This window comes from Rhyacophila brunnea, unplaced genomic scaffold (assembly GCF_057557595.1).
Source record: "Rhyacophila brunnea isolate RB1 unplaced genomic scaffold, BYU_Rbru_1.0 scaffold_5, whole genome shotgun sequence".
In the NCBI taxonomy this organism is placed as follows: Eukaryota; Metazoa; Arthropoda; class Insecta; order Trichoptera; family Rhyacophilidae; genus Rhyacophila; species Rhyacophila brunnea.
Genome location: NW_028233170.1, coordinates 23272824 through 23297263, shown reverse-complemented (window position 1 = coordinate 23297263; position 24440 = coordinate 23272824). Strand labels below are relative to the sequence as shown.

Below are 24440 nucleotides of genomic sequence, written 5' to 3'. Positions count from 1 at the left end.
TTATACTATATGGTTACATTTTGAATAATTTATTTTATCCGTACGAAATCGGCGTACTCGCGGTTTTGCTGCTTGTCGCGATCTCAGCGCCATCTTCTGATTTTTTTCAACGAGAGCCGTTGGTGAAAGAAGGCGACGTTGCAAATCGTCAACGGTTATATTATGGCATTGTTGCCATTCAACATATTATAATCTATTCTAAGGCATTGCCGGCTCGGCTCTGTTATTATTATTTAATTTTCGTAATCAGCGCTTTATTATTTGTTGGCTTTGATACCGATTCGGGCGTCTCCAGATACACAAAGACATCCCCAAATGGGGACCATACGGGGGTGTCACAGTAGGTACTCTTAAATCAATTTACACAAAATGGTTATAAGTGTACTTACTTGTTAAGTTACTTGTTGTGCTCTTACCACATTCATATTTTAGAATGCGATTATCCAATATGAAGCGGCATTAGATAGTGCAGTGAAGATGAGAGGGGAAAGAGAAGAAAATTTGAGTTCATACAGAGAAAATTACAAAGAACGTGTTGAGAAATTAAATCAAAAGAAGAAAAAAGGTATGTGACTTAATGAAATTGTTATTTTGCTCAGTTCATATGGCTTTCTACATTATAAGATTCAAGAGGTATCCAATGTGTGGTACGAATTTCACAGTCCTGTCACTATTTGTTAGGTAGGTACCTGCCAAATATTTTGCAGATATTTTTTGACATATCGTCAGTTGAAAGTCTACCACTTAACACTATGTGTTGTTTCTCCACCGCAGAACGCATAAAAATCAGACTATTAAAATTGCCATTCATCATCAGCTTAGTGACCTCTATCATATCACATACTCTTGTCTGCTTCCTTATCCATTGGTTTCTTTTGTGATCTTTACACGTTATGCCCAACATGTACCTTTCCATGCCACATTGCGCTACTCATAACTTTTAGATTTGAGTGGAGAATGTATGTAGAAGAATAGATGCACATTGGTTATGGCTGTCATACTGGATGAAAACATATGAGATTAAATTTTATTTGTGATCGATTAAAAGATTTGTACACCTACATAACCACTAATAGACTGCATTTTCCTTATTATTTGTGTAGTATGTGCATACGCACACTACGTGTCTTATGCACATATGACACGTAGTGTGCGACTAGCGAACGAAAGTCGCTACGGAGTTCAGAATGTCCAAAGCTAGCTATTGTGATGGAGAACCACTGTACCTACCTATTTACTCATCTCATCTTGTTGCTTCTTCACCTTCCTGCATTCCTTCCTCATCCTCAAGCACTCAGTTGTGTTTATAATAAATGATTAATATTTGTTTGTATGTTTGAAAGATGCTGAACTTGTGGGTGAATTGGAGGCGCTCCATTTGTTGTGTAAACAATACGAGGCGTGGCAAGCGGAAACCGACTCTGAACTGGCCGTCAACCAACGCATATCGGACAAAATGGCTGAAGAAAAGAAGCGGCAAGCCTTAGAGAAAAGAGATTTGGTAATTGGCTAAAAAAGATTGTAGAATTTTTAATGATGACAGTTCAAAAATGACCTCTTGATAACCGTATCTTTCTCTTCTGGTTCCGATTCTATTGTACCTATGTAGAACACCATTGTCGTTATGTCTCCCATTGATGCGGCGACCCTGAACAATGGATATGTGCTGCAATTGACCCATTCTCGGAATTTGTAAAGCAAGAAAGTTCTTCTGCCTCGGGCACTCCGACATGCTTATATTCTTCATTGAAATATCAATCGCAGCACTTGTTATTGATTCTAATGATGTGCCCGTATTCTCAATGTATATTATTTATAGTATGTTTAACGTAGAAAACATTTATTTGAGGAAAAATCGTAACGAGGTTGTGTCATGTTTTTTGCCAACATATAAATAAACAAATGAAATAAAATAAATGTTTGGTGCAGTAACAGGGGTTCAATACTATACTCACAGTTAGCATAACTTACACACCAGTCCGGGTGCTTTTCCACATGTCTTCTGCAGTAGTCAAGAAGAAAGAGAAAAATCAGTAGACCCAATACCTACCTAATAATATTTTTTTTATTCTATGTATGATGCTTTCATGGAAACTGCATAATTTTTTTTAACAATTCCAGACTTCCTGATTAATGAAATTGTCTTTACATGAGAATCTTACTATTCTGCAGTATGTCCACATCTTTAAGATTTAAAATTATGTCTTTTATTTTCATACTGTAGACTAATATGGGTCGGATTATAAAGTACTTTAGACTTTACTATAAATATACCACATTGTGAATAAGGTTTGATATTTCAGTGAGATAACAAAAAATACCAGTAGAAGGACCGAGTGAGAGAAACCGACGCAACAGGAGATATGTAAATACTATCGGCAATTGCAGTCATACACAATATGCAAATTTGCACAGGTTACGACACCTTGCTTTGATCCTCTGATTGTGGTGCCACTTATAACAAAAATAAATGCAATAACATTCTTATGAAAATCTTTATGTACTGATTAGGATATGATGGTATTCAACCTCACAACGGAGGTGTGGAAACTGGAGTCTCAGATCACTCTACTAGAAGACCAAACCCAGATAAAAGTACAAGAGCTGGAGGCAATGGGAACGATTGTGTCGGATGGGACGGTGGATCTGCAGGCCTTGGAGTCGGAGCACAGGCGCCTCATGCAGATGTGGGGATCTGTCATAGTCAGCACCCAGCAGCGGGATAAGATATGCACTTCAATCAGTGATGAATATCAGTAGGTTAATTTTTGTTTCTTTACCTTATTTGAGATATTTATTTTGAAAGCTATTAGGGGCTATCAACCAATCCTCAAAAGAATAAATTAAAAGATGACTAATCCTAAAAATTCTAATGGTGAATGTTGATGTTCCGCAAATCATTTACTTCACGAACTTATATTGTATTAATCTTCTTCTGTACTCCTTTGACATCTCAAACCATGTTGTCCAGGCAGCTCAGACTGTCAATTAGTCTCCTATAATTACATTGGTGCACATGACACAAAGGTGAACCGAGTAGGAGAGTAACATAAATGTGTAAGGCGAGATCGTTCAGAAAGTTGGCAAGACTAGGGGATTGAAGATCATTCAGCCAAAGACCCGACTCATTCCATAAAACTGTCTTAAATCAAGCAGTCTACACGATGGGTGGCTTTTATATTGGGACATTGCTGACGTTTTTCCAATTGAAAGTTGGGAATATGGCCACAGTCAGACTGTTGGCAGGCTAAGAAAGCCGAGATAAATATTTCCTCTATCTTTCTATTAGTTCATTTACTTGTATTTTTATTTCTCATTCGGACTAAAATTTTATCTAGAATTTTTCAAATACCTTTACTTATTACGCTTTTTTAAGATATATTTTCAATGAAGAATGCGACATTCTCAAATCTTAGCTTTTATTCTGTCTTAAATAAAAAAACTAATTAAATTAATAATATGTTATGTACCTACCTTTCTTCTAGAAATGTTCAAGCTGAATTTCAAACTCTGCTTACAGGCATTGAGTCTATAAAAAAAGAAATCAGTGAGGAAATGCAACGTAACGAATCTACTACTTTTCTCAAAGAACAGATGTCGTATAATGTTTCCAGATGTGCGAGATTAGGTATTAACATTGTTCTATTAATTGTACTAATATAATACAATAATTAATATATTCACTACTCTTCATTAGACTATTATGTTTTTAATTTCAGTTCAAATCGAGGAAAATAAACAAGCTGTCTTAGATATAGCGATTGCTCAAGCGACGACCGCCATTCAACTGGTAGAAAATGATCTTCATTTTGCTAAAATGGTAAGCGGTGTAATATCTGACCCATGTTACTTTCTAATAGACAGTGGAAAACTGTTTGTCATGATTTCATCTTGAGGAAGTGATTTGGGTGATTGATAATGAGAATTTCATTTACGATTGGAATCTCAACAAATACATTTTTTGTTATACTAATTTAAACAAACGAGAAAGTATATTAATTATATGGGGGTTTTACATGGTTATGTATTTGATTTCTAACATATTGAAATGGTCTCAAGAGTATAAAGAGTTTAATTTAATTACGTTTTCAACTATGGTTCTCTAAGAAGGCCGCCTGGTACCTAACCAAGTAGAGAAAAGAGCACAGTTTATTTTTGTTCTGTGATTTCTTTCACACTACCCAATCAAACATGTGTATTTCTTCATTTTATTTACTTTTTATTTCTGTATTTCCCTTGACGTCGCAGACTATTGATAGTAGGAAAATATTATGTTTTCCAATATTCCATTATTCTATTAAATTACTGAGTTTTTCCAATAGATCAATTAAACGAAATACCAAATCGTCGCTGTAGGATTGGTTTGTCGAATAGACCAAATTAAAAATATTCAGGAGAAGAAAAACTTCATTATCCTATATTCAAATACTAAATTGTTGTTTTTACAGCATTTGAATGCTGTATTCATTACAAAACAATTTAAAGAAAAGGATGGTTCTGGTCCATTTAGATGCAAAAAATCATTCTGCATTAAAAGGTCGATTTCGACAAAACGTATATTCGACAAACCAGTCCTATAGCGACGAAGTATAAATTTGAGGCTTAAACAAAATGATACAATTATTATTAGTGTATGAAATGAAAGCGGTGTTACCATTGTGGCATAGTCTCAAGGATTTCGTCGCCATGGCTGACTATTTCTCACCCTGCAGCGGTGGTACAAAAGATGCTAAGTCCTCTGACATATCAATCAATAAGTACAGATATTTCTATGGTTAATGGTGGGTATAAATTTTTGATAAATTCATGTTTCAGGAAAACTTAGCTCTCACTGGCAGTCTCAAAAGTGCAACAAGAGAGTTCGAAAAATTATTAGAAGAGAAAATGTCTCTGGAGAATGAAACCCTCGATCGATTGCAAGAGAGGCTCACCACCGATAAGGCCGCTGAAGGAATAGCCGCAAAAGTTAGACAACTTAAAGACGAAGCACGGAAACATGTACGGAACATGATTTTTATTTTTATTATGTAGATTATTGTCTTTGGTAGTTATTAAATTTGTTCATTTGGGAATGTCCCAGAAAATGTTAATTTCTATACAACCGTCGGTTGAAAATATATTCAAAAATGTCTCGGTAACTTCTTTATTGGTTAAAATGCATGATCAGAGGATTTCAACTCATAAACGATGGAAAAAGAAACTAACACAATCATTTACACTTTAGACACAAAATGCTATTTAGCACAGCTATTGAATTGTGGACATATCGGTATTTGAAATAGATGCATCACATTTTACATCTATGATAAAAGATGATTGCCAACAATGGTAGAGGCTGATATGCAGAAAGCAGTCTACACAGCACACAAACATAGGAATAATCATTTTTATTTTAGGTGTGATTATTTAAAACTTCACAGCGTATTAGGTTTTCAAATGATAAACATCAATGGATGGAATAGATGGAATAATCATGTTATTTTAGTGTAATACAGTGATGCCAACCGTACTATAATTGTAGTACAATACTATAATTTTAATTCTGCGAAAAATGTAAAATACTATAATATAACCCCAAATATACCAAAATACTATAATTTTAAAGGATTCACGCCGAAAAATGTTCCTGTACTTATTTTCAGAAATACTATAATTTTTACGCCTTTGTTATAATCAGCATAGAAAAAGATGGCAACACTGATGTAGTATGACTGTTTTTTACAATTCGATGGTCGGATATTTTGCGATGAATAAAATTAAAAATAAAACCTTATAAACATTTATTTTCTTATTGATATAATGTAGGTATAATGATTCCAAGATTCCATGATTCCATGAGATGGCAGAGTGTGTACAATATATTAAATTATTTATGTAATACAATCGACCTGGGATAATGAGTGTAAAGTATATCATGTATACACGTTCATTTTCAATGGCCGTCTTTGCACGCATGGAGTCGTAGAGCGTGTAAATGCGCTTGTGACACACATCCGGTTAAATAACATGAGATTGTTAATTTTTACATAGGAGTTTTCAACATTCTGTAAATGTGGTTTTTTATGCCTATTTAAAGAAAAAACAATGATATTTCTTTACATAATATAATTATTAATACTTTTATTGTTTGATTAGAGGATAAATCAGGCCAAATAATTGAAATTGAAAAATTAATTGCTATAAAAATTATAACACAATTTTATACACAATGTTCATGAGATATAATCCAATGTTGGGAATAAAATGCCTATAACCTTTCATTCAAAACGGTTACACGTTTGAATCCTATTTTCCACTTATATATTCATGCGATGATGTCAAAACTACTCTTATCTGATATTTTAATTACACCTGTACTTGTTTAATCTTCCATACCAATTGTAGGTATTACCTTCACTTCAAGTTCTGAGCATAGATCGATTGAAAACACAATAAAATTTGGCATGTCATTGGCATATTAAATTTGTAAGATGGTTTATGCCTTTAGACAAAATGAAAATAATAGGTATGGCTTAAATTCTCTGGCAAACTATTTAGTATTATTTCGGTATTGAAATACTTCATCTGTTTATTTACTACATCTGTGCTCTAAGGCTATACCTCAGTTGAGGCATGGTCTAAAAAGATCGTAGCTAGGCGATGCGCGGATTGCGGGTCGCGGGTGCAAATGACGCATGCCGAACGAAATATAATTTGTCATATAAATCCAACATGCGTCCATTTAATGTTCTGTTTATTGTTCTATTAGTAACAATAATAATATATTCATTGACATGTTTTCATTTTCAAGTAAATCGGTAACGTTTTTAGTCATCTTTACACGATTTAAGAATTAATATCCCAGTCGCCATCACGAAACAAATTGACGTTTTCACACCTCGATGTTCGCTCTCCGAATGCCAGCGAGTCCAAAATTTCGTAGCGCCTATAGTTGGAAATTATTTGCCGTTTCACTGATGTATCGTCTTAATTACTGGAATAATGTTAATAGTGTCGATAATTCATACCTATATCTTCATTCTTGAACAGTATTGAAAGCCAAATTAATAGTCGTGGGTTGGGAAAAGGCATTCACAATGGAAATATTTTTTGAATGATATTGAAAATATACTAGAACCAACATTTTATCTTGGCTACGATTTTATAGCACTGTATGCAATGTTAAGGACTATGGTGGGGATCGGGGGAATAGATTTATACCTGAAAGTGAGGGAGGTATGTTGTTCCCCAGATCACCACTTTGACGTCCGTAGCCAAGACAAGCTTGAGTACAATCTTAAATTTTGTTTGCCGCTAGGAAATCGAAATGCTGAATATCGAAAATCAGCATGCAAAAATATTGCTGGAAATTGAAAAATTGAAAATCAAAAACGAGCAAAGTGATGAAATCGTACTTGAAGAAAAGAAAAAATGCGATTTGAAGGAGGTCGATATTAAGGAGACGGAAAATAAAATGAAGGAAGTAATGTCGGAGATTGACAGAAAGCAGGCTTACATGGACAGAGTTATGAAAAGAATTGCTGTGCTTGTTGCCAGACTCGAGGTAAAACGTTCAACTTTATATATTATACACTAATAGACAATGATATTTACGTATATGTATTTTGTTTGTATTATTGGAATAGGATTAACTGAAAAGATGTTGAAGAAAACCTTCTTATAATAAGATGGAGCCCATACATAAATGAAAGTGAAGCGAAAAAGGACCCCTTGCTACTGATTACGTCAGTAGCTAACTAGCTGCTATGAGTGATTATGACCTGATTTGAAGAGATCTTCATACTGCCACTATTATTTTTATTTGTCGATTTTCAGGACATATGAAAAGACAACCCATCACAATGAGTAGATAGCGAATTGAGATCCCCGGGGTTCCAGCGGCTAGCTCAGGAGTCCATCGAACCCCGGATTCACAAAAAAAATAATTTCAACGATCGGAGTATAAATAAAACTCGGTCTTTCGTGCTCGTAACGTGGTCTTCTTATATTTGCTTAATTTTTAGTTTTACAAATTATATTTGGGATTTTTACAGTTGTAGTCGTCAGGTCCGTACCTATCGGAAAGGGGACGCTTACTAACATCCTTTTTTTCTTTCTTTTTAAATTCCTCGTACCGACGCCATCCAGCAAAAAAAGGACTCTCGTGATTGGCCAAATTTTATCGCGTGATCTTTGATTCGGCGAATCACGAGCCTGACCCTGGCGCCGGCGCGCGAGGATTTCACGCACAATGCGCGGCAAAATTTATTATATTTAAATCCTTATATTTAGTCTTAAAATTATCTCTTTCATCCATCATCATTTTTACTTTTTAAATTAAAAAGAAATACTTACGTGGTTGAGCAAGGAATCAGATTAGATGTTTTATGAAGCCGTTTCTAGAGGTCAGGGTTACGTTTCGACTTAAGCTACTAAATGATTATTTTACACCGGGAGAAGCCCGCCTGTAACAGGGGTGTATCAGAATGATAATATAAATTATATTAAATTATCAAGGAGTTTTTTAAGTCAATAGCTATTTCGGTCGCCCCACCACCATTGCCAAGACTAAAAAAATAAACAACTTGTCTACGCTTAAATACAAACCTCAGAGTGAGATGAAAATAAATGATATCTCTCTCTCTCATCCCGTTATTATTCAAGAAATAGTTATTATTCTTGGAAACTGTATTAGTTCAAAACAATTAATTTACTTTCCTACATGTTAAAATAAACTGGAGATGGACAGAATTGGTTTATACTCAATACATTAAGACCAAAGCACACTAAAAGTGGTACTCAGCGTTTCCAGTGTGCTTTGGCCCTTAGTATTTTTATGGGTTTATGTAAAAACACTGGGTTACTCTTGCAGTTACGCAACAGTAATGATTAAATTCTAACTCAAATATGAGAATTTACAGAATAAAACATTTTAGAACTGTTTGTGAGTGGAATAAAGCTGAAAATAAATACAGTACTCTCTCAGTAATCCGCCACCCCAAAAACCAGACAAGAGTCCAATTAGTGAAAGCGGCGGATTATAGTGCATGTACTAAATATGGTAAAAATTAAAACAGGTACCTACCTACTTTGTAAAAATTTTTTGAGAAATTTGTACTAGCAAATTACGGTTTTATTTATAATCACAATCAAGTATTTACTAATTATACATATTTATGAACTAAGTTTATTAACTAAATATTAAACAGTAAATCACTTGACACAACCAGTTGTTCAGTGAGGCAGATATTCTTGAATGGCTTAGGATTCCTGGCTTTCCCTATGACCAAAAGCTTCAGTTTGTGTGTCCCAGTTGCATTGGAGCACGGCATAATTGTGATGCGGTCCTTGGGCACTTTACTCCCTGGTACATTACTTTCTTCACGATGAACGTACGTTTTACGAAGAAGAAGTTTCCAAAATAAACCCGTCTCATCTGCATTGTATACTTGTACGCGGCGGACTACTGAATTTGACAATCGAATACCGACGAATTATAGAGCTTGATTTTGTGCTTGTGTACTGTGACTAATTCAATTTGTGCTTGCTTTCGTGGTTATTACCCAACTTATCTTCCAGGGCGATGAGGTCAATCCCGCTGAAAGAAAGATCCAAGAGCTGGAACGGGAGATTGGAGAGTCAACAAAGCAAAGCAAGTGTATGCAACACGACTGGCTGAGGATCCAGGGCCAAGTGTTGGAGCTTACCAACCAGTATCGAGCGCAGCAGGCCAGCCTAAGCTTGACTCAAAAACGTGAGATCTTATTGACTATATTGTATTCCTGCATTTGGAAATCAACAATTGATTGCTATTTCATTATAAGGAAGGGAGGGGACATCTTAGTTAGGTCCATGTTGTGACCTCCGAAAGAGGCGGGGGGGGGTCTGAAGTAGGATCTGGTACCCCTCCCGGACCTGTGATACCTAGTGTGGCAGATGAGGTAGGTATCGTCTTGCTTCTTCTTTTGGGGACATGCTATGCTTGATTGACAACGCGGATTTTCGGCGAAAACAGTGCTTTTTATTTTATTATTTTTATTATTTATCATTTACGAGTACAACAGGTTACAGTGAAAAAATTTAAATCAAAATATTTATAAAATAAATAAATTCAAATTGGCGGAGACGCCGGCCGGACGTGGCCACCGTCTCGAGAGCTCGAAACCCGAATGAATCTTCTAACTCGGCGAGGCCTCGATCAACTCTCGAAAAACAACAAAAAAAAAAACACAATCTGCAAAATCGAAGCAGACCCTTCACTGCATCCGTGGTATGACTTGGGATGAATGAATTTTTATGCAATGAATTTAATATAAATGCTGCTATGGTAATAATTATTATGCGAATGAATTTAAGTAAGTGCTTTTACGGATGTTCTTTATAATAAAGCTTTAGGACTTATGTCAACGATTTTAATGCTAGGCATGAATTTAATGGCTAGACTTCTGATAAAATTATTAAGCTGAGAAAGTAATTAAGTATTCTTAATACGTATTTCTGAAATAATATTAAGTTTAGACTTTGTTGGCGAAGTTTCAAAAGGGTGACTATAAATTGCTTACAAGGCCTCATGGCATTGGATCCTCTGAGGATGCCATGCTTTAGGCGGTATCAATATCTATCCACAACTTGACGGTCATTGCTAAGAGTTAAAGACAAACAGCACTATCTACTGACATAGAGTCTGGTCTTGGTCTGTCTATTATAGCTAGATAACATTTTTCTATATTCATTAGCATACTATATAATTGACAAAAGTTTTGTGTTAAACCCCATTACAATGGAGTTCTACAAAGTAAAAGCCAGTTCAAATGATGAAACTTTATCAGAATATTCACTCAAAATAAATGAAGGTGGCTACAGACCATTCAGGTCTATGGCTGACTGCACAGCTGTACTACAGGAATTTCTATCCTGAGTTCTCTCCATTGTTACCATCTTTTTCTACGTAGATTAATGGTGTAAAAAATTTAGTATTTTAAAAAATCTACAGTGAACGTCCATAGACGTCGTTTTTAAATGTGATATGACAGAACGTCTATTATAGACGTCCTGTACTATACAACGTAATACGACACAACGTGTATAGAAGTCGTATTTTGGATTAAAACACTATGTTCCCTATCTACTTGTGTCGTACACTAGATAGTGTCGTACATATCTATATCGAAAATTTAAAAATTTAAATTTTAATATGTGTCATATCACTAACATGTATGAGCTAACATCTGTCTGCGAATGTGTTAAATCCTTAAAAATTATAGCATTTTTGTCATATTTGGTATCAAATTATAGTATAACTTACTATTTACATTTTATGTAGAATCAAAATTATCTTATGATTATAGTACATTTGGCAACACTGGCTCTCTCTCTCCAGTTGGTCACACTCAGCCTCTTTGGGTCCGTCTTGATGTTGTCCGCCCATCTCCTCTAGGAGCGACCTGGAGGCCAAGTGCCTACCAATAGACTAATATACTATACTATATCATTACAGAGTTCCTTCATAAACCTCATGGAGAGCTCTAGATCCATCGCATCTAACAATGTGATTGACCACTGCTTTCTAGAGATTCGACCACCGTTCAGTTGTCAAAATCAGATACCGGATCGCTTGACAAATTGATTTGAAAACCATTTTATTATAAGACTTTTCTCATTTCAAATTGAATTATAAAAATCCGTATATCAAATAACCTAATATAATATTACCTATCAGTATTTTATAAACGTACATTCCTGTCAAAATCAGACCATTCCTTCATACAAAGACACCGGTGGTAATATCGCAAAGAGGTTAAAGACTGTCCAACCTCTTTGTAATACCCCGTTTACATGTGCATGGATTTACTGTTGACAGTAAGAAAATGTATGGGTAAACATGTATTATCCTGCAGTTGGCAAGATTGCATACATGAATCAAACAAGTTTGGAAGCTTCTGAATCTTCATGTGACAGTAAGATTATTTCGATCTGCGCCTGCGCAGTAGAACGATAGTGGCGAACCTGCCGGCAAAAAAACAAATTTTCAGGTTGACCGATTTTCACTAGCTGTCAAATAGTACGAAATAGTACCATAAAATGACAACATCGCGTCTCACTCACTTTTAAAGAATGAATTGGAGAGACAGTCAACACTTTTACTTGTAAACAGTTATTGTCACGATAGTTTAAAATAAGCACTATTGCCGCCAATAAATCCATGCACGTATACAGGCGCTATTATATTGATTTCCAAAAATTGTCTTTTATATTGATCTGATACAACATTACGTATGTGAAGGATGTATTAAAAGTGTATTTTACAAATAATGCATGACCATGAAACTTGTATAATCAACCATCATGACATCTGGGTATATCTACATCTACAATCTACATTCCCTCTTCACACATGCAATTTTTCATTGCTCGACTTCGAAAGTTTATGACACGAGTCATTAGAATAGACAAAACCACTAGAATAATCGTTTTGTCAGCGGGACGAACCAAAGTTGAAAATAAATTCCCAGGAGTATAATTTCGATCATTATGGTATAATAAGATAATTGCCAATAACCTCATTCTTGATTACGATATTAATTCCTTATGTTTTAATTTTATTATATTCAGAATAGGACACATATGGATTTGCCCATTTATATTTAATAACTTTAAATAAATCATCGAATGCGTCGATGACATTGAGCTACTTTACAAGCTGCTTGCCGGCGAGTTTAAAAGCGGGCGAGTCAGCCAGCGCGATTGTGATGATGACGCACAAAACTTTCCACTCGCTCAGAAGCCGACAAGCTAGCGAGTTGAAACCGTCATTTTTGGTACTATTTTGACAGGACGTATTAGTAGTTCGTTTTTTTACCATGAGGTCGCCACTATCGCTCTACAGCGCAGACGCATACCAGCCCACACGCCAGCGTGTAGCGTGTAAAGCAGTCCGGCTTTCAACTTTTCTCGGTAGATTGTTTACAATCTGCTTATTAGCTAGTTCGATGATGACACTGGACGAATTTACAAGCAGATTGTAAATTCGCTGGCTTGTAGCTTGTAAAGTAGCTCAATGTCATCGAGCCATAAGCGTTTAAAAAAATAATTTAATAAACGTGCAAACCAAACAAAATAAAAACCGGTTTGATAATGGCGCATAGGAAGTTCCCGAAATAATTTACCATTTGAAGCATTATGATGTTAACAACGATCCTTATTAGCATTCCTCACTGTTAATATGAATGACGATATATCATTACTTAGCACTCAACAGGATAATTATTAAGAAGAAAAATTGTATTCTCGACGCTTGAAAACAGTATTTTTATTTTTGACCTAATAATTCTTTTCGAATAGGTAATCTTAACCGGTTAAGTACCCAAAGCGTCTTTGGACGCCGTAATTACACCAATTCTTATGTTAATTACTATCAATTAATTAATTGCAGCATAGAAAGGATTAAAATTATCACGATTGATTTTCAGAAATACAGATAATGGAACATAAAAACATAAAGCTGGAGAATGAGAAAGAAAAATTGATGCAGGAGGATACACAAGTTCAACGGTGCCTGGACCACTTGCAAAGCCAAATCGAACAATATTACAAGAGGAAGTTTGAAGATGAAGTTCACAACCAGGAGATAGAAGCCGAGTACAATTTTCTGAAGTTCGAATGCTTGGCACAGTTAAAGGTGAAACTTTCATTTTTGGTTTCCAAAGTTACCTTATTAATGACAGTTTTTATAAGCAACGTGCATCTAATACTATTATTATCTTGGAGCTCTCTCGATTTTAGCAAGCGATTGTATGCCTTATTTATTATGTCCGACAGATCCAAAAAAATTCTATCCTCTCACCATTCCTATTTAACAAAAAAGTTGGGAAACTTGACCCCGATATTGTTCTAATTGGGTGTATTTGATTAATCCATAACATGTTTTACATTCGACATGCAACTATTTTTGTAAGAATGTAAGAAACTATTTTTTCGAAATGTGTGCAACATAAAGAATTATTGAAAATGACAAACGAGTTTGTACTTGCTACCCGGCTTAGGCAGTCAGGAATATCAACCGTAACAATAATGCACAGTAGATGAAATTGTTTCTGCGCATGTTCAAGGTTAAATCGTTCCAATATAGTAACAGTTTTCACTATTTGTCAACTTAAAGTTGTTTTACAATAATAATACTAGTTGTTTCAAATGACATTATTGTTTTAGTAGATTTTTAGTTTGTTTTTTGTGGTATAAAAATACTATCCGCCATTTTACCGTGGCGGCTTTAAGTCGTGAGGAAAGTCTCCTTCTACACCATGCCTCTTCTGCATTCCATATTTCACAGTAATATAAAAGAGGCTTTTGGTAGATTTTCTGAAATTGTGCGATACCATTAAATAGTTGATGGCTGTATTACATGCTTTTCTCATTAGGAAGCTGAACTGGAAGTCATGAACATTCAAGAAGAAATTGCGGAGCTTGAGAATGATAAAGAACAACTGGCGGTGAATTTGCACAAAATTAGAAAAGAGGTTATGTCATGGGAGAAAAAGGTTTGAATTAATATTATATGATATTTAATGACTTTAAATCAAAGAGGATACGCATATTAATGCTGATTTAAATAATTTGGGTTAAAATAGTAAGTGTATTTCGATTGCCACAAAAATGATACTTGTGCAAACATTAGTGTTCTCGATATTTCTATACGGAGTCGAGTCGTGGACCCTGATGGCAAGAGAACGGAAGGCAATTGATGCCTTTGAGATGTGGTGTTGGCGCCGAACGCTTCGCATTACTTGGACGGAGCACAGGACGAACCAGTCAATCACCCAGAGACTGAAGATAAAGGAACGGCTCTCGACGATATGTCTGAGAAGAATTCTGCAGTTTTTTGGACATATTGTCAGGCGCGGACCGGACAACCTGGAGAGAAGAAGTATATTCAGATAAATAGATAGTGACAGTAAATGACTAAAAGATTATTTTTCAAATTTCGAATTTGCATTTTATGCATCTGTGCTCTCTCACCTTAGCTCTTCTATATGTATTCTCCCTCACTATTTCCTACACATATCTTTTGTCTCATGCGTTACAGACAGATAGATAAATCAAGACCAATATATAATGTACCTAATACTTACATATTCAATTTATATCGTACAGTTTCTGTTCTATCACCATTGTATGTATGATAATATCTCTGAATTTATACTGTTAACATTAAAAAATGTTAACAGTATTGATCGCGTGAAGCAAGGTTGCCAAGTTGGTCTCAGTTTTTGTATCTGTCATTCACTTTTTGTCGGCAGAGCATTATGGCAGTTGAAACGAAACAAAAAATTGACGAGGAAAAGATTGCTACGGGAGAAATGGGACGGATGAAAATGGAGATTCACAGAATGCAAGTGAGTTGGATCACATTATTTTTTTAAGAAAGAAACATGATAATTGTACATTTTTGGCACAGAGAAACAATATAAAATGGTACCGCTCTATGTATAACAATAAATGTATGATAAAATAAAACTGAGCCATTTCAAATGAACATGCAGATTGTTTACAATATAATATTAATCATTGCATTGTTTCCACTTCACAATAGTAATAATTATTGTTCAGGGACCGGGTACTGTGTGATAGTCGAAAATGAAGAATTTGCGGTATCTCTGTGCAGTGGCGCACCCAGGATTTAATATTGGGGGGGGCCCAAGGAGGAGAATGTAAATTAGTCCATAGGATCTTTTTCTTCTTCACAGCTTAATTTCTCGTTTATCGGTCTTTTGTCTATTGCACTCGGTGTACCAACACCACGGTCCCTACATCCTGAAACGGGCCCTTAGGCTAGGATATTTGGCGGGCCCCCTACCTACCTCTAAGATTAAAGGCAGTGTGAAACACTACATTAACGTTCTTCAAAATTTGTTTCAGTTCAAATTAAGGGTACTTATACAGTGAATTATTGGCGATTTTTAATACATCTACTTTAATAATGGAGCTGTTGAGTATTGACACATAATAATCAAAAAATATATTGCACAATTTTATAAGTAATTGAAAATGTTCATGGTCATGAAGTATAAGCAGGCGACTTTTTTTACTATTACAGGTAATTTATGATTTGTGTTTATCTCACTTATCTGGTTAACCCGACACGCCGGGCTCCCCACAGCCCGGGCCCCCAGGCTAGAGCCCTGTCAGCCCTCCCCAGCCATGACCTACACCACTCCGGAATTCGGGTGGACACCGAGAATTTTTTGACAGTTCCATTAGGGATTGTGTTTCTGAAAAAACCTGACATTAGTGTTTCAAAATTTTTGTGTTAGAAATTAAAATCTAAGAAATTTTTCTAAAAAGGGTGCTGGAGAATTATTACAAATCATTTTTTTGCCGTGTTTTTATTTGTCTAAGCCCAAAGGTATAGTTTATTGGCTTTCAATTTCAAAGTTTAAAATCATTCTGATAATTTTCATTTTTGGGGGGTGCCAGGGCCCCTTGGCCCCCCCCCTGGGTGCGCCACTGTCTCTGTGAGCTTAGTTTAAATAATCGGTAGACTTTTTTGGAAAGACGTGTCATTATGATACCTTGTCTTTACTGTATGCTGAAATGATTTGGGGAGATCCAAGAAGACTTAGAAGAAGGTCCATAAACTCAGACTAAGAAGATCTTGAAAAATGGTTTATTTGCGGTACCTATTACATAATTATAGTTATATATTTTTCGGATTGGAAACAAATGTTAATTAGCATATTCTTTTAATAAATTAAATAATTTATTAGAGAATATTATAAGAATATTAAAATACACAAACATATTTACAGCTAAAAGACTATTAAGTAATAAGTATTATAATAATAGTTATAAATCAATGTTATTAGTAATAATAATAATTAAAACCGCGTGTGTATTCTTTATGTAAGGTGCGTCATGCAGAGGTATCCCGTACAGCGGAGCGGCTCGCGTCGGACTTGGCCCAATCGGTTGGGAGACGCGAGGCTGCGGCAGCGAGGGTTAGATCGAGAGCTGCTCCTCAATTCACCCGAGAGACTCTGCGCAAGAGACTCAAAGAGAGCAGAGACGATATCAAAAGAGTCCACCGGGTTAAAACTTATTATGTTTTTAATAAAGGCATTGTATTCTTTGAAATTATAGAGAATTTTTGTTTAGATCTTTTATTTTTGTAACTATTGTGACAAAGTGACGCGAGATAGGGATATAAAAAAATCTATCAGCATGGATATGAACCAGCCATGGTTAAAAATGTGCAATTATTGCCAAGATAAGTTCTGAAACTTCAATTTATTTTGAATGGATAGTATTGTTTAATACTTTGGACGCGGCGGCTCTCGTGGTGCAGTGGGTAAGGCGCTGGCCTTCCACCCGAGAGTTCTGGGTTCGATTCCCGGTCATGACAAAAACATTTGTGTTTTTCTCAAAGCCTGGGTGTTTGTGATTGTTCAAAATTACTAACAACCACCTTGTACGAAAAAGCAAGGGCATGGTTATTAATAATTCTAAAAAAAAAAAAAAAAATACTTTGGACGCTGAAGACGCACCTGGCGCGTAATGACCAGGCGGCCGATTGATGTAATTAACGTGCATTTTAAAGGTGGTAATTAAAAAATCATTATTTAGTCAGCAGTGAATGAGTTAATTGATTAATATATAAAATGACCATTTCAAACATAAAATACGTTCGACAATAACCAAACCATTCACATTACATTATGCAAATGTAGCTATAACTGCCTGTGACAAGATAGACTGTGTCAATTATTGTATGTACATAGTAAAAAAAAGTAAACCGTCAACCCGAATCATCATTATTTAGAATATTTAGATGAATAATCACAAAAATCGCATATGGTAGGATATGTACATAATATAAACAGCTATAACCATTGCCATGTTTTAATCGACCAACGAACAGAACATTAGTCTTTCTGTGGCTACCAACTTAACCACAATAAAAATGTAATTTTAAATGCTATGCAGAATCGAATGCGAGTGTTGCAATACTAAAAGATAATAAGATTCCTCGTTATAATTTAAATTCGTTGTTTATATTAGAGCTAGAATGGAAGCCACAATGCCATCTAGAAATGAATCAGGCATTTCATTTCAGAAAACATGTTTCGGGGAGTGGGAGCAGTGGAAGTGTCACTGACCGCTGTTGATTAATTAAATTCATATTAGGTACATATTTTTTTGTCAGGCAATGGCGAATTGATGAGTATTGTTTGTGTTATTATTTCAGGAAATAGAAATGAACAAGAACATGATACCGACACTGATGAAGGAGCAAAATTTCTTACAGCAAGAAATGGATGAGAAAAAATCGGCTATATCCCAAGTGGAGGATGATATCGGGTCATTACTAAGGCGGGTGCAGGAGGCTCAATTGAAAAAACTAAAGGTTAATTATTAATTACCCATTACTAATAATACATATTATTATAGTTAACTTAAAACTGATAACGATAGGTGAACTTACAATATTATATTGTAAGTCTAATTAAGTCCAGTATTACAGTTATAATTTGAAATAATTTCCCTAAAGAGGAGACTGCATAAGTAGAGTGCAAAGAGATTAGTATAGTACTAGTGTCCAGTAACAACATACCAAAAATCGATATTCGTACATGTTGTGCTACGGTTGCCATTTTGGAAAATGGGAACATTTTAAATCATCCGATGTTTTCCAAAATGGCAGCTGTAGCACTTAAATACTGGAAAATAGTGGTATGCACAGGTAAAGCCTCCTCCTTAGTAGAATTACTAAGACTTAGGTATAAAACATTTATTGTAAAAACCAACATTTCATCAGATTTAATAAAAACACAAGAATACCAAGAAATACAACTAAAAGTATGACTGATAATCTTACATTGTAGCAGTAGGATCAAACATATTACACAAATCATAATATGACCGGAGTAAATGTGGTCATTCATAATATACCTAAAATGAACTATAATTATATACAATGTACTGTGTGATGTGTCACATGATTGCAACAAACCTAATTGTAAATAATTTAATGTATGTACTGCCGTATTATATTATGTTGAAATCGGTGAAGATGGTTCTATGCCATTTCTATTTGCTGTTTGCAGGATTTGTTACATCACATTGGCTTTACAAAGGACAGATTTAAATTTGTTAAATACATATTATCAATTCACTTGTAAATTACACTGTAATTTAATAACACAAGAGAAATAGTATTCAGTCTCGCATTGATAGAATTTAAAGTTTGTAGCGCGGGACCTCTCACTCACACCGAATACTTTCTCCCTCGCACCGCGGCCGTCGCCTACGGTCCACGCGGGCGCCTCCCATCGAGGCGTTCCCTACCTGCGCGCGCCGGCGTCTCGGCTGGACAGCGAGGAGAGGGTCGCCCGGATGAGAATATAAGGCGCTACGCAGTCCCAAACAAATCAGTTAACCTTGGGCCAGCTTGGCCTTGACTCAGCATACTAGACTTGCTTGGTCTGAAAAAGATATACACGGCTTACCGTAAACTCTATCAGACCATAGTGAGCTATATTTGCTAAACCCTGCTTAACGCAATAGTCTTGTTTACACTGAAAATGGTATAAGCGGCTTCCCGTAACCCTATCAGTGTACAATGAGCTATTGTGGTGAGGTAGGTACGAGTTCAGGTTTTGCCATAGTTATACTTTCAAAGAATACAACGAACCCTTATAAAATTTATTAAGGAGTACCTACTTTTACCCTTATAAGTTATTATTTTACATTGTATGGCAAAGAGAATGAAGATTTTGAATATGCTTAGTTATGATAATGGGAGAGAACCAATTATTGGCAAGTTATCAGCAGCAAGTGGGTGATGGAGAATTAATACTAGCGATCGATTGGTCATGCGTTTATTGGTTCTTCGGTGCAATATAGTGTTACGGTTTTAATGCATTTCATCAGATATTGCTATTACCATAGACAGCTACATATTGGCTGTACAAGAAATCTATAAGAAACAATTCATTGCGCTTAGTAAAAATAAATTGTTCAGTTTTCATGATATCTACACACTTCTTCAGGTTCTCTGCCTCTGCTTCTCTCTGCGCCGGCAAAAGTTATTGAGATGATCTTGAGCATGGATTTAGAGTAGGCTAGGCTAATCAATGGAAACTCGCCTGATGGTATTTATGAAATGAGAATGCATTTGTTCCTATAATCTCATTGATTTCATGCAATTTGTCTATAACTAAAAGTGACTTCAATTCTCGATTCGCCTTGCCTTTGACATGATAATTAATAATTAGTTACTATGTCAATTGCTCAATGTGACAAGAAATTACGTAGGCAATGAATGCTTTCCCATGATCAAGTGTTATGGCACAGTGTATCGATAATCTAAAAACTTACTGGCAGATGGGAAAAATTTCACAAAAAGATGTTAAAGGATGAAGGATTATCTTTGGGCAAAAGAATGTAAACACTAATTTGAAACTTATAAAGTCTTGACATTCTGGATAGGAGAACGAGCAACACATTCATTATTTTGGGTTTCGTAAATAACAACTAAAAAAAATATATAATTGCAATATGTAAAAGTTGAAATATAAAAATGCTAAGGAAAACCCCCAAGCGAAGCTGAGTACAAATGTTAATAGTAAATTTATCTCATTAAATATCAAGGTATTACACGTTTTGGCCAATGCGCCATAATATTAGTTGCGGTCCGGGCGGTCCCTCAATATTTAATTTCCCTATAGGTACATTTTCATTTTCATTGTTTCTAATATTTTATCAATTGTAGAATTTGGAAAGGATTACAGGCGACCAACGTTACGGGCACTACTGCGCTTCGATAGCAAGCGGGAGGACAAAACCGCACACTGAAAAATCTGAACCATCGATTATAACAGAATTTTACAGGCAGAAGAGACTGAGTACTCAATTGCAGGCGCTCATAATGAAACTTATGGATGATTTTCCAGAAAAAAAAGTGGTTCTCACGAGAGCTCTCGATATGCTCAATTTGGAAGAAGAAGAAAATGAATAATTATTTATTGATTTGTGCTTTTATTGAGCACTGATTAATGTGTCGCTGAGTTTCAAAACCCGCTATAACACTTTTTTGAAATAATTAAGATATATATATATCATTGGATTCGTTATTAAAATCTCTATATGAAAATTTTATCGCCTCTTTCAAAAACCGCTACAATTAAATCTCATCTATGAAACAAAATCAAAGTGTCTATCAAATCCCGCTATAACACTACTGAAACATTCAAAAACCTTTTTAGTTCAAAAAGATTTTGTTGATTTTCTCAACATAATGAAAAAGTGTTATAGCGGGTTTTGAAACTCAGCGACACTAATGACTGTGTCGTAATTGTGTTTTTGAATGTGAATTTTGTAAGTGTGAGTTTTTATAAAATATTCAAATCAATTTATTTTTCATTCCATTATGATTATATATTTGTTGAAGATGGTTATTTATATTACATGAACCTACATACCTGACTTGTACTAAAACATAAAAGGAAAACTGGCTGAAGCCATAGAAAAACATTTATGATATTTTTATAAATCAGCTCATTGCGGATAATTATATACTAATTTTTAAAATATATAATAGGTAGGTGCTTATGTATTTCAAAAAACAAAATCTTTGTTGAATATCCCATAGACCCGTAAAAATTTTTTGGTTAGAAGCATATAGTAAAATGTTAGTTACATAGTATTATTTCATTATCTTGATCCGAATTTTTGATTATCCGGATTTCTTTTTTATCATCAGTTTCATATGATTATATGGAGTTACAATGATTTTAAATATGTATTAGGCAGGGCTGTTTTTGAAAAAAATAGATGCTGAAACTCACTTCTTGTCAAGCTTTTTACTAAAGAAAATTATATCCAAATATCATTTAAATGAAATTTAAACCAGATTTTCCTATGCCACTAAGCGCATAAAAATTAAACATTTTTTTAGACATGTCAAATCTAAAGTTAATCAAACAAACAAATACAGATATACAACTAAAGTTGTAAAAAATAAAATAATTGTAAAAATATCATATTTGTATTTGAATAAAAGTTTATAGTGATTTCGAAAGTTTTGTTCAATTCTCGTCCGGCAAATCGTCTTGATTCCTTTTCTTAGTGTCAGTGTCTATGGCTGAATGCCTTCCTCTGAAGTCTGAGTAGGTAACCACCGATCAACGTATTTTGAAGGATCAAGAAGTGTCAAAGGTGGTCCGACGAGTTTAATGAACAAAAGTGCAGAAACTGTTTTGGTCTTCAACGAAACTCTTATTGGGGAAATATTTTGATTCATTTGCGAACACCCGCATACCTATACATTCACTTGAGTAAATGGGAATAAAATTCAGAGCATATACCAAACGCAATATTTTTTCAGGATATGTATTTTCGAGAATGTATTTGCGAAATCCACGAATCACTTCTCGTTTGTCTAGTTGTAGTTCGATTGACATGTTTCTAATTTCCATCTCTCAAATGTCCACCGATTATCAGGTACCTATCTTGAATCTTCAGGCCAATATTTTTGGTCAAGTACGCGAGTCCAAAGTGCCGACTCAACATCTTTGGTATCTAGCATCCTTTTTTAAATTGACTCTTTCAATGTGGAATAAAATATTTTCGGATCAATAGGAGGATCATTTTTGCAATCTTGTAGGTCCAAACTTAGTTCTGACAATTCTTGGAGAGCATCGCACATCAATGCTAGATCCAATAAGTTCATAACAATACCATATCTTTATCGTCTAATTGCTTTTGAAACATTAAAAATGCCGTGAAAAAAGGTGCTGGAACGCTGTTCTAGCGCGTTACATGACAAAAAAGCCCAATTAGGTAGGTACTTACTAAAAAGTAAATTTTTCAAGAAATTGCTAATGAAAATGTTTATTCTCTAAGTAAAATCGATGTATTACTTATTATTTTTTCGATTATCCGAATTAATCATCCGGAATACCTGCATCCCCATCCCAATTATTACATAGTACATACAGTTAATCGAGGTAATATAATATACAGCAGATATTGTTACATACTTAGCACTACTAAAACGATATTATGTACTAGTCACTAGTGCAACACATCAAACCATACCATGGTTTTTGATGAGCCTCCTTTGGATTTGATCTGAGCCTGCCCACTCCCAAAGCATGTCAGATGGCATGAAGTTTGCATTGCATTACCGTACAGTAGGCTGGCAAGGCGGGTACTTATGAGCCACTATCATATTCATGTATGATGTATGCCCTGATTCCACAATCAGCAGTACGTCGTCAGCAAAGGCCAGTACGTGTACACCTTCGGGAATGGCATAGACAGAAGATCATTGAGAACTATGTTTCAAAGGACAGGGCCGCAAGACGAATTCTGTATGCATCCCTTTAATGTCTCTTTTATAGCAGATACCCTCGCATATTCGCGGCCAGATAGATAGTTTTGATGAGCCTATAAATGTTAGTGGGACAATTTTTACATTTCGACAAAAGATATGGCCACCATGCATTGTCAAACACCCTCTTGATGTCAAGAGATACCGCCAATATAAGGTGTATAATATCATCTAGCAGTGTATTGAAATAGACTGATAATGATACAAAAAAATAAACATGATTGTTTACTTTATTTTAGTAAGTGAGTTAATTAATATCAACATTAACCTCTCAAATTGAGGTGGTAAAACCGTAAAATGTACCATAAATATGTTATGTTCCCTTTTTGTGTACTTATACCTACCATGTTAACTATTTTTATTTCACATCATAATAATATTTCTGTAGGTATAGATAACGATTAATGAAGTATTACCCAAAAACCGATTTCGGGCGTCATTTTACCAAGATGGTGGCCAATGGTGGCGTTTGCCCAAGGGTGTCGGAACATATTTCTCCCTCGACATTACGAGGTCCCTGTCTGGTGACCAGACTAGCGGGAGTCGCGGTGTTCCATGTGGAAAAAGTCATGGCATTGGAGCAAGGGCGATGATTAGCTGGTTTTAAAAAAAAAATCCGGTAACCATTTCAAAACTGAGGTAGGTACCTGCTTAAACAATACCTATGAACAAGTTCAATGGATTTAAAAAATGTTTTATATTTTGAAAGACGATAATCACCAATAGAACCTAGATGTTGTTTATTATTATAGTGAAAACATGCCCGCCTATTATTTTACGTCTTTTGTGGCTAAAATGTTAATTAGGTAATACGTATTTAAGGTTATTTTTAATTGTACATAATATAAGAGAATTTAGAAATAATTTGGCGGGCAATTTTTGTACCTACCGATCTGAGTCCAATCTCTTTGGTACCTAGGTAGGTACATACTTCTAGAGATTCAATCAAATTTGTGAATACGTTTTTGTTTGTCCTTATTACTTTAAATTCAATCGCAGCGTACAGATAAATATTTAAAATTAATTGGTGGCTTATATTATAATAAAATTACAATTATTATATTAGGTAGGT

General features: G+C 35.0%; 1 protein-coding gene across 1 annotated transcript; it reads left to right on the top strand.

The window, feature by feature from the left end:
* The first annotated feature begins 438 nt into the window (after positions 1-438).
* Positions 439-21073, top strand: LOC147066186 (coiled-coil domain-containing protein 40-like). Its single transcript, XM_085955501.1, has 14 exons — positions 439-565; positions 1344-1501; positions 2512-2756; positions 3486-3628; positions 3720-3820; positions 4816-4998; positions 7298-7543; positions 9559-9733; positions 13449-13657; positions 14397-14516; positions 15276-15371; positions 16884-17063; positions 18221-18379; positions 20747-21073. The coding sequence occupies exons 1-14, from the start codon at positions 478-480 to the stop codon at positions 20990-20992; spliced, it is 2349 nt and encodes a 782-aa protein (XP_085811627.1). The 5' UTR covers positions 439-477; the 3' UTR covers positions 20993-21073.
* The last annotated feature ends 3367 nt before the right edge of the window (positions 21074-24440 follow it).